Source organism: Mustela putorius, unplaced genomic scaffold (genome assembly GCF_011764305.1).
Source record: "Mustela putorius furo isolate JIRA1106 unplaced genomic scaffold, ASM1176430v1.1 tig00003853_pilon_pilon_pilon, whole genome shotgun sequence".
NCBI classification, from domain to species: Eukaryota; Metazoa; Chordata; class Mammalia; order Carnivora; family Mustelidae; genus Mustela; species Mustela putorius.
In genome coordinates, this window is record NW_025422005.1 from 13689693 (window position 1) to 13706079 (window position 16387).

Sequence of the window (16387 nt, forward strand, 5' to 3'; positions counted from 1 at the left end):
GCAAAAGCATCTATTCACAACCTTAAATTTTAAATTAAAAATATTTAACTTGGGGGGGCGCCTGGGTGGCTCAGTGGGTTAAAGCCTCTGCCTTCAGCTCGGATCATGATCCCAGAGTCCTGGGACCGAGCCCCACATCAGGCTCTCTGCTGGGCAGGGAGCCTGCTTCCCCCCCCCCTCTCTCTGCCTGCCTCTCTGCCTACTTGTGATCTCTGTCAAATAAATAAATAAAATCTTTAAAAAAATATATTTAACTTGGTAAATGTTGAATGAATTCTCTGCCTGAATCTCAGAGAAACCTCTGCAACAGTAAACCTGGATAATATTAACGTAACAAACTCTGAGCAGGAAGCCTTCAGTGGTGGGTGAGGATGTTCAGGGACTGAGCTGGGGCAACTGCGGGCCCTCATGGCCAGAAAACAACAGACTGCAAGCCCTCAAGACTTCCAGCCTTTAGCAGGGGACTTCTTGGGCTCTCAGCAGAACGGGAGAGCTACACTGCCTTCCAGGTTGGCTGGGAGGTTCGGTGGGCCACCACCGAGCAAGCGTCCATATTCGTAAAATACCAGGTCGCAGCGAACACTCCGGCTGCACTTACAGAGTGCCAGGCACCATCTACACTTGCCACACACAGGCTCACCCCACCCTGGGACAGGTTGATGGCTCTGGGAGCCACTGGGGCTGCTGTCTTGGAAGAAACAGGGCTACTGGACTGGAGACTTCTCACTAGGAAAGTTGCAGAGGAAGGCTCCCTTTCATAAGTCTCCAGATGCTGCTGGGGTGTGACCAGGAGGGAGAAGGGAAAGCAAGTGGCCCCTTAAGCTCAAGCCCTTCTGTTGTAGACTTCAACTTTACCCAGCTGGGTCTGCACCTGGGCCCCAGGCCGTTAGACTCTAAGATTTCCCTGCGTCCATCCACCTCCTCCATGTAAGACTCATACTCTACTAGGTCTGTCTGATGGCTCCGTGAGCATCCATGGAATGAATGAACAGCTGGATGGGAAAAAACCTAGATGCAGCAGCGCCAAAGGTCCAGAGCTCGGGCTCCAGGGTCAGACTGCGGAGGCTGGCCTGGGTTCTCGCTGGCCTGTGCCTGCGTAATGAGGGTGAGATGAGAACCCGCCTCACAGGGCTGCTTTGGGTATTAAAAAGCCGTCAATAAAAACCAGCTCCTACTATTTATTCGGGACACCATGCAGGGCCCTCACCGGGTCCTTGCCACCCTGGGAAGACTGGCTGTCTTGGGCGGTTGTTTGCCATGAGCCTAAGGCCAGCAAGCCCTGCAGAACTGGGAGCCACCCGCAGACACAGAAACGGCTGGGCTAACCACTAAAATCCCTGCTCTGTTGTTAATAGGATATCAAGGCTTTGCAGACACTACTATCTAGGATTTCAAGTGACCAGAAATAGCAGTTGGATCAATGATAAAGCCCCCTATCGGAAGAGGGTGGGAGGGGACGTTAGGAGTCACCTAACCAGAGAGCTGGGAGGGGGTGGCAGAAGCGTCCCCCTCAGCCCCAGAGGTGGTAAATCACAGCATTTCACTCTGCTTTCCTAACTTTATCTTTTTCAACCATGTGTTCCTTTTCACACCCATGGCCTCACAGGGCCTGGGACCCTCCTAACTCTGCAGGCTGGTACTGGCAGATGCCTCCAACCCATCACTCACCTCCTGGGGCCTCTGTGCACACCACGGCCTAATGACGCTTCCTAAAATACCACAACTCTGCCAGCCTCCTCCAATTTCTACCTGCCCCGCCACATGCTTAGCTGGCTCCACACTGTCCCGGATCGAATGCAAACTCCTGAGCTTAGCAGCTCCAGCGCTCCCCAACACACTCCCGGGACTGAGGCACCCGCTCTGTCCACTCTGTGGCTGGTTTCCAAACGCACGAGGCTGACCGTACCCCTGAACTTTGCTTTGGTCCCAGGCAGTGCCTAGAATGGCTTCTCCTGGACTGCACCCCAGCCTTCTGCCTGGGCTTCACACCCAGCCCCCACCCACTGCCTGTGAACTTAAGTGGTCTGCAGGGCTTCCTGGAGGAAGTAGAACGCAGGCCAAGCAGACAAGTTCCCCATGCTATTTAAGCCTTTTCTATACTGTGTCCTTCTGCTGCACTCAACTTTTTGGATGTATCCTGTGCCCCTTTCTTGATTAGAGGACAGGGATTATGGCTTCTATTGGTGCACCCTACTCTCCCATATGCAGAATAAGACAATAATCAAAGCTACCAACCACTGTGTGCCAAGCATTGGGTTAAGTGCTTACAAATTTTCCCATCTTTCTCCCGGTAGCCCTATAAAAATGTTATCCTCATGCTACAGATGAAGAAACTGAAGTCAGAGAGGAGAAGACCCACTTCAGATCACATGCAGAGTGGCAGACACAGGACTCCAACCCACATGCGCCCAACGCCAAAGCCCACATTCCGCGGAGCAGGCAGCAAACAAAGCGCAACCGGTCTCAGCTCTCTCCACGCCTTCACTCGGCGATGATGAAGCACCTACAAGCCCAGGCGAAGTGTGGGGCGGTTAGTGGGAACCAGGCAGACAAGGGCCCTGCTGCCCGGAGCTCACAAGCTCTGTCCCCAGTCCGGGAAAGAGGGCAAGGACTCACAAGGGCCTCCACCAGCACAGACAAGGCATCCAAACTGCAGACAGACAGCATCAGGCTGTGTGCACAGGAGCCTTTTCTGCAGGGGAAGTAGAGCCTCGGGCTCTATTAGAGAAGCTCTTCAAGACATAGCCCATAGCCAAGCAAACGCCAGCAGGCAGTCAGGAGCAGTGGACAGGGGTCTATCTCTGGACTCAGAAAACCCAGTTCCTTCACTTCACAGCCACGGAGGGCCTCCCCACGTACCCTTTCGAACATCATCTGTAATACGGTGACGAGAATAGTAACAGTGAGCATGTATGTAATTACGTGCCCGATGCTGCTGGAAGGACTTGAGGCCTACTGTCTCATTTAATCCTCGAAACAAGCCTTATGAGAAGGTCCTGTTCTCATCCCAAGGCAGTTGGGATCCCGGTCCTAACTGCTTATCCTGTGCTGCCTCCCTCCAAAGACTGAGCTGTCCTGGCGGGGCTGAGGCCCGGATGCAGTGGGCTAAAGCCCCCAGCACAGCTCACGCACATGGCTGGTGCCCTAAAAACATACACCTCCACCTCCTCAAGCTGCAACACGACTCTCTGAAAGCTTAGGTTTAGAAATGGCATTGCTGTAGCTGGTCCTAACGTCTGCAGCCTCTGGCCTTGCACACCCCGCTCTCACTGCCGGGATCTGCTGCGAGAGCTACGGGCCCTTCTGCTCTCAGCTTCCGAGACAGCGAGCTCCAGCACCGGAGTCAGAGGGACCCAGCTCCGAGGCCCAGGCGCGCCACTCTCACGGGTCGCTCCACCTCTCAAGCTTTAGGTTCCATGTAAGTAAACTGGGGGAGGTATCATGTGAGCCATGTTTCTGGATCAGGAGCTCCCCCATCAATGGCCGCTACGCAGGTCAGAAGGGCAGGACTTCCAGGGCGACACAAGGTCACACTTCCAGGCAGGAGGGCTGCTGGGGTGCAGAGGAACCAACAGGGGGGTGTGCCGGGCAACCTGCTTCCACAGTTACAGCAGCAGGAAGAACAGACACACTCTCTGGGAGCGAAACCAGGCACAAGCCCCCACTTTCTCTTAAATCTCTGCCGGGTCTCACGCAAGTGGCTTGCCCTCATATCAAACAAGGATCTTCCCTCTTCAATTTTAGGTAAAGTGACATTCCCCCAGCCCCAGAATGTAAGCTGTGAGGAATGGACCCGTATCTTGCTCAACAGTGCGTCCTCAACACATAAAGCTGTGCAGAAAAGGCACTTACTATACACAGAATTAACGCCGTCCTATTGCTTCAGGTGCCCCGAGGCGCCTCTGTGTTTGCCTACGGGCAAGCATTTCCCAGCCTGGGACGGGGGCGTCTCCAGTCTATGTACTTGCCCCGCTCCCATCTCCCTGGGCTGTTAGTCACCTGTCCTCTGGTCTCCCCCATGGAATGTAAAAGCAGCACTGTACTTCCGAGTTATAAATAGGAATATCTGCTTTCAAACTCTGATTTATCAGCTCAATCTCAAGCTATTGACTACTGGCTACCCTCTGCACCCCTTCCACCAAGGAGGCCAGTTGCGTTTAAATGAACACGGCTGTATATAGTGTGGGGTCTGGGTCCATACCAGGAGCCCAGCCAAGACAAATTAGCGTCAACTATATTGTTTCACCTTGCAGCAATGTGCAGGCTTCTATCAGCTCCAGCCAGGCAAAACCATCTGTGAGCCGGAGGGACAACTCCTGAGGGGGCCTGCCTGTCCTTTCACTGCTGCAGCCCCACCAGCTGGCCCTGGAATCAGAACTGGTAAGTCAGAACAATCACTCCCGAGTTAGAAGCTACAGCTGTGTAAGGAAAAGTGCTCTGAAACTGTAAAGAGCTTACAGCAGTAAGATTGTTGCCTGCTAAGGGAATGCATGCAAATACATTTCAACTGCCTGTGCACTTAACTGATGCCAACAAAAATCATGGAATTCACTTCAAAGTCCAGTGCATTTTAGACTCTCAAACTGCTATTTCCCTCCATGGCTAATAGAGAGCTAGCTGTTTTCTCTACCATCAAATCTACTGAAAATAAAAAACACAGTGGCCTTAATTCATTTACCTATTACACAACACCACATCACCACTCGTGTCCTCGCCCAACTGTCTAGTCTGGATTATTAGAGCGTCCATGTAAGGGATCAATTTGACAATACAGAGTCAGAAATTATTTCTAAGCCTGGAGGATACTAAGAACAAGTTACTGAGGAGAGAAGCATGAAAATCCAAGCGCCTGAGTTCATGGACTGAGACACAACCTAAAAGAGCACTCTATGCCACTTCCTTCAGAGCCAGGTGATGTTCCAGGCCCCAGCTGTGCAGGCATGGAAAGCACAAAAGAAAACCCCCTGCCCTGGAGAACTCACACCCTGGCCTGGGGCCAGATATGCCCGCACCACCATGGGACTACCACACTGCTAGGAGAGGTCTCTTATGTAAAGGACCCAGAACACAAGCACGAGTCAGTAAACGCTGGTCCTCCCTTGCCATCCCTGAGTATCCCATTATTCTGTTTTCTAAACAGCGTCCTTTCTATCTCCTGCCACAGAAGCAGCCTGGGACAATGGGGAGGATGGAGGTTAGAGCCTGCCGGGCCTGCTCTCAGCAACGGAGCAACACCCTGAGTTAAGTCACTCCACTTACAGCTTCACCTGTAGAACAAGGACAGCCACTACCCTCCAAGGGCTCTGTGTGGGTTCAAGAGGCTCATACAGGTCGACTGCTCGGCACAGGACCAGGCACCCAGCAGTTCTCAAGAAATGTTAGCCCTTTTCCTCCATCCCTTTCACAGTTTTCAGACTGTCCAAATAAAACCCCAATACAGGACTCGTGAGAAATCATGTCGCTGTGCTCCTCCTGGATCATGATATGGGCATTTCCCACTACCTTGGGAGAATCAGAACTAAGGCAAGATGCCCCTCCCTGCCAGATATGCTGCCCTAAGTAGCCCCACCTGGCCGCTGGATCCACACTCCCCTACTTCTGACCTGACAGCAAATTTATAAAACCTCACTCCACTTTCACCGTCCTCACCCAAACCTGTCCTGGAGTACTTCCCCACCCACGCCTGGGGTGGGGCCACCTTTGGGCAACACAATCACTGGAGAAGTCCAATAGCATTAAAAATGGCTATTAAAATAGCATTCAATAAGCCACAATTTTAATCAATATACAGGAAGGCAGCAAGAAAAAACTTAGCCACTCTTTAATTAGTCATCCTGGTTCAGCAGCCACATCACTTCATTAAACAAGAAACTGAGATCCTCAAAACACTTTGGGGCCCAAAGTTCACATGCAAGCCCCTTGCCAGCACTGGGCAGGAAGAGCAGGTGGATGGCCTGAGCTCTGTTTGCCCATCTCCAAAGGTTCCTTGACCATGTAAGGCAGATGCCCTCTGGCCCTTCCAATCCGGGTGGTGAGCCTGCCCTGCAGAAGGCTGCAAAGTGGAGGCAGGGCAGGCTCACTGGTGGAGGCCATGGTGAAATCTCAAGCCAGTCACAGAGCCCCAGAGCACCTCGCTCATTATCAAAACAAACACCACGAGTGGAAGTAGCCCGCTGGCTCTCTTTCCAGCTCTGTCCTCCAAGTCCCGCTCACCTGATCCGAGGTACCTCCATAATCAGCAGTTCCAACCCTCACGAGCTGACAGTTCAGGGGGAAAGGGAGGCTGCGTCTGCTGGGGTGCATCGTGTCCAGGCCATATGTTGGCCTCGCGGCCCAGCGGCCCCCCCAAGGGCTGCAGCCTCACAAGGGCGATTGTGCGTTCATTCCTGTCCTGTCGGCTCCCCCCCACTCATTCCTCGGCTGCGACTCAGGCTCGGGCAGGGCATCCCGCAGGCAGTGCACCCTTGGCAAGGAGGCAGTGGCCACGGAAAAGGGCCCGCAGAGCGCGGCGCTGCCTTCCTGCCTTCAGGGCACACAGGTGCCCGCCCTTCCCTCGCTCGTCCGCTCGCTGCCGGCCGCCTCCCCAGAAGGAGGCAACCCTCCACCTGCGAAGGCACAGCCCCGGGACCACCACCCGCCCCCCGAGGGCAGGAGAGCTCCCATCGCTGCCTAGAGGCGGTAAAGGTCCTCCAGGGGCAGAGGGGAGGAACTATCTGGGTCGGGGGCAGGGCAGGGACCAAGGCCCCGGAAGGAAGGTAAACCCCGGGACCTAGGATAGCGGGGCTGACGCAGGCTACGCTAAGAGCGGTGAGAAGTCCGGGGAAGGGATGGCGGGGGTTAACGTCCAGCGAGGGCCGCGGGCGGAGGAGGGGGAGGTTCAGACTAAGGCCAAGGAGGGAAGAGAAGATTTAAGCTGAAGCCACGGAAGAGCGGGGCAAACAAATCGAGACTGAGGCCACTGGAGGAGGGGTTGACTGGGGTCCAGACAGAAACCATGGAGAAGAGACAGGCCCAACCCGAACCACAGGGAGGGGAGCCCAGTCTGGGCCACGGGAGGGAGAAACGACGGCCTACCCCGGCGGCGGGGACGGGCAAAGGGGACCAGCCCCGGCCGTGGCAAAGAGGAAGGGGGACCACCCTGGATCACCGGAGAGGGGTGCCCGGCCTGGATCACGGGTCCAGGAGGGTCTCGCCTGGGCTATGGGGGAGACCCGCCTGACCGAGAGGCGGAGAGTGGGACTCCAGCTTGAGCCAAAGGCGGGGGCTGGGAGAGGGAGGCAGGGTCGCTGCCCAGCCCAGGTGCTCGTGCAAGCAGCCCCCTCCTGAGCCGGCAGCGATGGTGTCCACCTGGGTCCGGGACCCCGCCCCTCCCCCACCCGGGGGACCCACCCTGTTCGGGCCAGGGGCTGTGGGGGGACGGCGGGGGCGGGGGCGACTTGAGCTCCGGCGGGGCCCCCGGGCCTGGGAGAGAGTGACGTCGGGTCTTTACCATGGTGGCGGCGGCGGCGGTCCCGGTCCCGGCGTCTGTGGCTCTCCCCCCCGCAGCAGGGCCCGGCGCTTCCACTTCCCCGGGTGCCCAGGAGTGAACATCCGGGTCAGCGCCCCCCTCCCCCCGCGCCGGGCCGCCGCCACCTTCCTTCCCCGCCCCGGCCGGGCCCGGGCCCGCCCCCACGCAGCCGGCTCTCGGCCAATGAGCGCGCAGGGCCGCGGCGATCGCCAAGTATGGAGCGCGGCGCGGGGGGAGGAGCGCCGAAGAGGGAAGTGCGGGGCGGGGCTTGTGAGCGGGGCGGGGCGGGGCGCGGCGGCTGGCGGGGTGGGCGGGTCGGCCGGGGACTCAAGGACTGGGCGGGGACGGGGGCTTCCGCCCGCACCCACGCCCCACCTCCGGCTCTGGGGCTGCAGAGGCGGGGGTGGCTGGGGGACCTTGCGCGCGATCTCCCGGGCGGGGACGCGGAAGGCGCTCGGGCTAGGAGGGGTCGGGCCCTGCCCGCCCTCCCCGCCCCGCCCGGTGCACGCGCTTTCCCGCGCGGATCCGGAACTAGAGCTGCCGCGGGGCGGACCCATCCCGGAGACCGAGGCCGCCCGAACCCGAGGTGGGGTCCCGGCGCTGCGACTTGCTAGGTGGGGGGCCCGGAAGCAAGTCGCTGCACCTGAACCCCATCTCTAAAGGAGTCTGGGGCCGCACCACCCACTGAGTACCCGCTCTATACAAGGCCTTGTTGGAGGCACCGAAGGAAAGCAGAGGTGCAGGAGACAGGAAGATACCCCCAGAGTTACCTGCTGCAGGATAGCTGTGTGGACCACACAGGTAGAGATTAGAAAACTGCATCAATAAATCCTAGGCGTTTGCGAGATGTGTTACAGAGAACCAGCCCATTTGCCCAGTGGGGCTGCCTCACTCCACAGAGTTACTCAAAGTCTTTTTTTCCCCCCCATTTCTCCTCTCTCACTCTCTCTCCATTCAACAAATAGCCCCTGAGCTTGGTCTAGAAGGCAGGAGAACCGGGATTCTAGCCTTGCTGGTAATAACCTGCCTTGCCTGGCTTGCTCACTCTCTTTTCTGAGAATCAAATCAGGACACCCGTGAGGGGATTGTAAACTGTAAAGGGTTGCACAAATGGTGGAATTACGACCACACACCAGGCTGTGTCCTAGGCCCCCATCCTCGGGGAGCTCGTAGTCAAAAGCTGCCAGTGTCATTAAAATGGATTCAAGTGAGTGTTTAAGGCTGTGTTATGGGAATTCAGAGAATGGAGTGCCACTTGGGAATTCTCACACTTGGTAAGCATTTATTGAGCACCTGCTGTGTACTGAGCACTGTTCTGGGCTCTAAGGATAGAGCAGCAAATTTGACAGTCCCAGTGCATGCCTTTGCAGAGCTTGAACAGTTGAAGGGGATACCATCAGCTATGAAGTAAACATAGTGTCAGGTGGTGATTAGAGATGTGGAGGAGACTCAGGGTGGGGGAATTGCCAGGCGGATTAGGGAAGTGGGGCCTCAGGGAGGGCTAATTTAGAAAGTAACATCTGATCAGAGGGAGGCACAAGAACCAGCAAGAGCACAGACCCAATGGGGGCAGTCCCTGGTGTGTTTATGGACCGAGAAGTCCAAGGTGGCTGGCCCAGATTGAGCAGGAGAAAACCGGTGGAAGCTGTCAGAGAAGTGCCCAGCAGGGACAGGACGGGGCCTAGGCTGGAGAAGGATTGGGAGGCTGCTGTGTCCCGAATGGACTGTAGGGGGCTAGGGCCAGTAGAAAGCTATTTAAGGCATCTATTATTTATTTAAAAAGCACTTAAATGGGGCTTCCTATACGATGAACACTGTTAAGCACTTTACAAATAGTAGTTCATTTAATCCTCAAAACAGGTAGAAAGAGGTACACTGAAAACCATACAGCAGATTGGACACTGCTTACACGAGGGTAGTAGCCAAGGTGGCAAGGGAAGATCCCATTCTGGATATTTGCTGTTAGCTTGATGAGAAGAAGGAAGGAGTCAGGGATGATGCTAACAGGTTTGGCTTGATCAGCACCAGAAGGATTTGCCATTTACCGGTCTGTGGAAGATTGTAGGAGAAGCAGGGTTTGGTTTGGTTTGGTTTTGGTGGGGGAGTGTAAGAGTCAGTTAGGGGCAAGTTCTCTGTCTGGGATGCCTTTTGGAGATGCGAATGGGTAAGTAATCAGAAGAGGTTGGAGTTGCTATGAGAACTGTCGGCTAATAAATGACATTTTAAGGTACTTAAGGGTGCAAGACATCTAGGTGAATTCATGGAAAAGAGGTCGAGGTGGTAAAGAGGAACCAGCAAGGAGACAGAGAAGGCGTGACCTGAGAGGTCTCACCAAGAGAATGTGGTATCCCTCCTAGAAGACGGGGGATCAAGGCATGAGGGAAAGATTTGGGAAAGAAAGAACCCTTGAACTTTTTATTCGTAGAAAATAAGATTGACAGGGAACCTTGCTGTTCAAAATGCATTATCTGTATAGTCTCATCTGGTCCTCACTGCCACCTTGTGAGGTCAGTGCTATTAGTCCCATTTCACAGATGAGGGAACTGAGGCACACAGGCACAGAGGTTAAGTCATTTGCTCGAGATCACTTAACTATTGAGTTCAAAGCCAGCCAAAGCCCATATTCATAACCCTAGGTCTGATCCCGTTGCTTCCCTACTCGAAAAGTTAAGTTCCCTGCTTTGAAAGTTAAGTTATATCATGGAAGAGGGTGCGGGGGCAGGCTACACCATCTCTCTCCCGCAGCCCCATTTCTGCTGCTTTGGATGCACCTGCTTCATTCCTTCTTTGCAGTCCTGCATCGTCAGCTTGTTCATAGCACTATTCCCCTCAACATTTCAGCCTGCTTTGGGTCCATCCTGCCCCCTCTTTTTCTGCATCAGCTCCCTCTATTAACTGGCAAATTATTTTTGTTTCCTACTTCAGATTATTGTGTCTCCTACTTCAAATTGCAACAGAATCCAATGGCCCCATCTCCTGTTTTAATGATGACAGCTCATTGGACAGGTCCCCGGCTGGTCCACAAATTGGGTCCCCACAGATTGGACCCTACCTGTGACTAGTCAACCATGGCCATGCACATGGGGACTGTGGGCATTACACATAGCTGCCCACCAGGGGCTGTGGATAGGCAGACAAGGACCATAAATATTTTTAGTATTGTTTCTTCTCCCCTCCTTTTTCAAAATCCCAACCCCTCTTGAGGTTCATGCTGTCATATTTTCCATCTGGCACCACCCCTCCTTTTTGCTCTCATGACCTAACTTCCTCCCCTCCTGTACCTTTTTTTATGACTTCAGCATCCATATACATAATCCATCAAAAATAGTCTTGACTCCTCCCTGATTTCTTCCCTAAAAATGAGTTTTTCCTTCCTCCCACCCCAGGTCTTACCCTGGACTTGCTCTCACCCATAATTGCAATGCCTCAGAAAACACAGACTCATATCTCAAGTCTGACTTGAACCTCTTTACTATAGTGGCACACGCAAGCATTTCTTCAAACTTGTCAAGCCCCGCAAACCTTTGACCCTACCCGATCCTTGTCTTTATTCTCCCTCTCAAGCTCACTTACCTCCTCACCCAGCTTAGCCATGATCACCACACCTGCCTCCTTGCAAAAACCACTAACCCGTTGTCTGTTTTCCTCTAACTTCTGCAAACCCAAGTAAATCCAGCTAGTCTCCGACACTCTGCTTCGGAACATCTGAACATTGCTGGGAAATGGAAAGTGACCAGCGTCCTTTAGTTTGATGCCCCCAGATTTCAAATGAGCCCTGGCTAGCAACCCTGCTCTATATCTCCACGGTCTTCAGTTCCCCTTGCTACTGTGCCAGGGTGATCTTTCAGTCTCCCACCCGTGCCCCTTCTCATGCTTCACTCTAAGCAGATGCACCTGCCTCTTACTTTACAGAACTCTCTGCTCTACCACCTGCTCCACACTCTTACCCACCTTCTCTGCTTTCCAGCTTTTGCCCACCTATCAGAGCGGACGCCTCTGCTTGCACCCTGGATCTCTCTGTCCCTCGTCATCTGTTTTTCCCTCTGTACTGGATCATTCCCATCTGTTTAACATAATACGCTCCAATATCTTGTATCTTAAACACAAGGATTTTTGTTGTTTCAGCAAAAAAAAGCTCCTTGATCCCACGTCTCCCTACAGCCACCTCCCCATTCATTTGCTCCCCTTCACATCAAAACCTTGTGAGAGTTCTCTGCAACTGCTGCTCCCACATTAGCTCCAGTTTCTCAGGTCAGTCTGGGTCCAGCTTCTGCCTCCACCCGCCGACCTGGAAACTCCATATTGCGGAAGCCAGTGGTTGCTGTGGGGCCTCAGTTCACAGCTGACTCCTTGGTGTTTGCTGCATTGGCCAGTCTCCTTGATGCACCCCTCTTGGTTCTCTCGTTTCCCCGGAGTTTCCTTCGATGCCTCCTTTTCTGTATCTAAATGTTCCTTTGGTTACTATGGCTCTCCAGCACCTAGAACATAATAGGTGTTCAGTGGAGGTCTAAGAAATGAGATTGTCATATTGACATCATAGGACTGATTATTGTGTGTCTATGTGGACCTAGAAAAACAAATAAAGTATGGTTACTTTTAAATGAGTGCTTACTATGTGCTAAGCTCTTTCGGTGTATTGCCTCATTAATTCCTCTCAACAATCCTTTGAGCTAGGAATTTCTATTATTACTATTTTATAGAAAAGGAAGCGGAGGCACAGAAATGACATGCCTAAGGTCACACAGAAAATGCCTGGATGAATCCATCCTCACTCTGGTCTTTCTGACTGAGTCTGTTCTGAGAATCCCTAAACTGAGGTCATATGTAAGAGAGTGCTTTGTCAATGCCAAAAGATGATGCTACTACATTCCAGCCCATAACAAGGCAACTTACACATAGTAGGTGTCCATAAGTGTTTGCTGAATTGAGGCAGGGTAGGAGGGAAGCCCTGAGCCAAATTGTACTATCAGCCAGGGAAAGAAGAAACAATCCCAAGGACCTCAGGGAGACCGCCTTCCCCTGTACACTGAATCTTTTGTGATGCTCACCAGCTAATACAGGACACCTTAAAAGCAGGCATTATCCAGAAGCTTCTCTCCTTCCTTCCTTTGATTAAATCCCCACAGCTGGAAATGTGGGTTCATAAAGGCACAGGGGACTGGGGCTCACTCAGCCCCAAATCAACTCTGATTTAACAAGCCTGAGCCTGCTTCCTGAGTTGGGGATCTTCTTGGATTACTAACAGTGGTTTTAGATGTTCTACCATGTCTTTGGGGACACAAAAGAACCCTAGAATTAGCTTCTAACCCCTCACCACACTGATCATGAGGGAGGAGAACTATTTCCCTGGTGGTAGGGGAAATCGGGGTACTGTTACAAAATGAAAGAGAAGAGATGCTGTAGAATAGAAAAAAAAAAAGAAGAAGGTCATACGGCCATCCATTCTGGGTAAACTCATGCAAAGCAATGAAACAGGCTCCTTTTGGGGCTCAGAAATTTCTAGTCATTGGAACCCTAAGCAGGACTGGATACAGGCAAAACAAAATCCTGATTTCCTTTGAAGACAGAACACTGTGTGGTTTGTAGAGGAGGCAGTCTTGGCTAGACAGCTTACATCAACTTTTCCACCCCTTAGCATCTTGAAAGAACATGTAGCAAGAAGTGGGAAGGTAAACAGACCACTAGCAATCCAGTTCTTTTTAAACACATCCCCAAAGTCAGTGCCAAGAGGATATCTTGGTCTGAGGTTGGACACCATCCTCTTAGGGCTTTTGTTTTGGCTTTTCTAGAAGGTACCTGGGAGAACTCACAGCTGCCTTCTGCTGGACCAGAACTATTTGTATTCTGACCATCTGTGGGGTCTTGCTCAGAGTTACAGAAAGGCCTCTCACATGTGGGCCAGCTGTTGGAGTTTTTATATGCATATTTGGGAAAATTCATGTTTAGTTTATTAAACTGGCCAGCCAGCTGCCCACCAGGCTTGGGATAGGCCTCTACAATGTGTCTGAGGCTGACCCTTCCCCGTGTAGTTTTCCCTGACAGTCCCCTCAAAAGCTGAGTTTGGGGCCTCCTGCTCTGTGTTCCTCTGGAAACCTTGTACTCTGAACACCTTTATACTTGCAATTTGCCCCTACTACTTACCGGGCTCCTTGAGGCAGGGGCTGTGAGTCCTCATTCACAACTAGCATCGTACCTGGGACGCAGAACTCTGTGAATGAAGCCTGGTGAGCCAGAAAACCTCCAAGCATAGTTGTCCGGGAGGATGCAAACCCCAACTCCTCCAGTGTGCTCATAGCTAATTCCAATCGGACACTGCACTGCTGGAAATGAAACTGAACCAGACGTGGAATTGGCGTAGGAGCATGTGACTCTTGATCTCAGGGTTGTGAGTTCGAGCCCCACACTGGGCATAGAGATTACTTACATATGTAAACAAGCAAACAAACCATTTACTGGGGCCCCTGGGTGGTGCAGTTGGTTGAGCAACTGACTCGGTTTTGGCCCAGGTGGTGATCTCAGGGTCATGAGATCGAGCCCCATGTGGGGGGCTTTGTGCCCAGTGTGGAGTCCGCTTAGTTTAAGATTTTAAGATTTTCTTCAAATCTTTAAAAAAAAAAAAAAAAAGATTTTAAGATTTTCTTCTCCCTCTACCCCTCCCCTGGTGCTCACTCTCTCTCACTCTCTCTCCCAAATAAATAAATCTTAAAACACACACACACACACACACACATACACACACAAAAAACATTTACCATAACATCAAAACACTCAAAAAACTTAAGGATTCATTTAATGAAAGATACACAAGTCCTGTGCACCCTGAAAACTAGAAAACTTGCTAAGAGAAATTAAGTTGCTAAATAAATAGATGTACCCTATTCATGGATTGGAAGACTCCGTATTGTTAAGATGTTCATTTTGATGATCTGTAGATTCAGTGCAATGTTTTCCATTTCTAACATTCATTGGTGCTGCCTATTTCACACCTTAAAAGGTCGGACAAGATCAGATGTCCTTGATCCCAGATTCTGTAAGGTCGGGCCCCATTTAAAGCCTATATGGATCAAGAAAACTCTGGTGGCCAGATTTCTCCATCAGGATTTGTCCCTCCCTGGACAGCTGGCATTACAGTGCTGTTGGGCTCCACCTGGATGACTTTTTGCCCTCTGCTTTACAATACCGTGACTGCTGGAGGTGTGTGGCACACGCAGGCCACACGTTCACCTTTTCCACGTCTTCTTCCTGGGCTCAAATATAGTCCATGTTTCCTAGCATCCCTTGAGGGAGGTCGTGGTCATATGGCGGGGTTTGTCCATTGGAATGTGGGAGGAAGTGAGAGGACCCACCTCCAGGTAGGACCCTTAAACCCCACTTGTGGCCTGTGCCGTACTCTCAATCTCTCTCTCTTTGATTGTCCACTAGTTGAATATGCATAGGACGTGAGGGAGGACTCCAGGGTGGACGGAGCCTGAATCCCCTCCCAGCACAGTCCCCTGAAACATCCGATCAGACTGTCTCAGGGAGAAAATCAACCTGTGTGGTCATAAGCTACTAAGAGTCCGGGACTGTTTGTTTCAGCAGCTAGCATGATCCTGACTAATACAGGTCGAAGGAGCTCCCGTGATAGCTTCCAGTACAGCAGGAGATGTTTGGGACAACCAATTGAGGCAGGATTTCCCTAAACATGTGAAGATTCCATGGCTATCTCCAGGTAGATCCAGGGAGGCAAGACAAAGACCACACAGCTACACGGATGGTGAGTCAAGGTTTGAACAGGGAGGTCTGTCTGACCCCAAAGCCTATGCTTTTCCCACTCTTCCACACCACCCCAAAACAAAGAGGTAGTCTAGATGTTTTTAAGTGATGATCATAGTGAGGATAGACTCTAGGGTTCTGTATATTACCCTCTGGCACATTTGTGCTATATATTACCGCAAAGCTCCCGCTACTTGCCATGGGTGAGTGAGATTGATTATAAGAACACTCTAGAATCCTCATTTTGAAATCAACATCATCCCCAAGGGCTTGAAGGTGGGTAGTTAAAATTATTCTCCATTTCCCTAGCTAGCAAACTAAATTTTTACCAGTCTGGTCAAAAAACAAAACAAAACAAAAACCTCTTGGGACCATGCCATACAAGTAGACATCATCCCTCTCCACTGTTCCAGTCATAAACTGGGCTTTCTGGTGAATAAAAGCATCTTCTTTCTCCCCGTGATGTTGAAAGGTCAGGTGGCCGAACCTCCATATCCTGGTTTCCGCAGCTATAAAATGGGGATATCGTGCCTACCACATACAGTTGTTGTGAGGTTTAAAGAAAATAAGCAATCAACTCGTGGCATATAGCATGCTATCATAGTTCTGCTCTTCATACTTCTCCCCCACGCCCCAACAGTCTTCACTGTCCTCACCAAACATCAGACAAGTCCTGGTATTTCGTAAACACATTTGCCAATCGTATTATATTATCCACACGTTTGACACCTAGTTAATGTCAGCCTTGAGTATCTGTGACCTTAAACTCCAAGTAGAAGGAAAACCCATGGTAATTAAATATTTATGGGTTCCACGACCCTACAGTGAATTCATTATTCCAACCACAATAAGAGATCATTGAGGACCTCCTATCTCATGAGTTTTAGGCAAGGAGTCTCCGGGAATAAGACTCTGTTTCTGCCCTGTAAGACCATCAGAGAGATGATTTGAAAAGGCATGCCAGCTTATTATTCTTCAAAATAGCATTTGAAGCATCTGGCTACAGAAATAGCTGCCCGTTGTAGAAAAATTACAGATACAAGCACCAGAAAAAAAAGAAAGAAAAAAACCCAAGAAACCATCACTACTGTCTTTTTATAGAACCTATCCTATCAATCTTTTTGT

The 16387-nt window shown here is 51.6% G+C and overlaps 1 protein-coding gene across 3 annotated transcripts in view; it reads right to left on the reverse strand.

Annotated features, from left to right (window-relative positions):
- Nucleotides 1–7797, reverse strand: part of CAPZB (capping actin protein of muscle Z-line subunit beta) — a 125738-nt gene extending 117941 nt beyond the window's left edge. The window contains exon 1 of one of the 3 annotated variants that reach the window (XM_004741318.3): nucleotides 7490–7797. In XM_004741318.3, coding sequence (XP_004741375.1) covers nucleotides 7490–7492 — 3 coding nt within the window. In that variant the 5' untranslated portion in view covers nucleotides 7493–7797. Of the gene's footprint in view, nucleotides 1–6213; nucleotides 6326–7489 lie in introns of those variants that run through there. The other 2 variants (XM_004741316.3, XM_004741317.3) reach the window with 2 other exon arrangements.
- Nucleotides 7798–16387: the final 8590 nt, after the last annotated feature.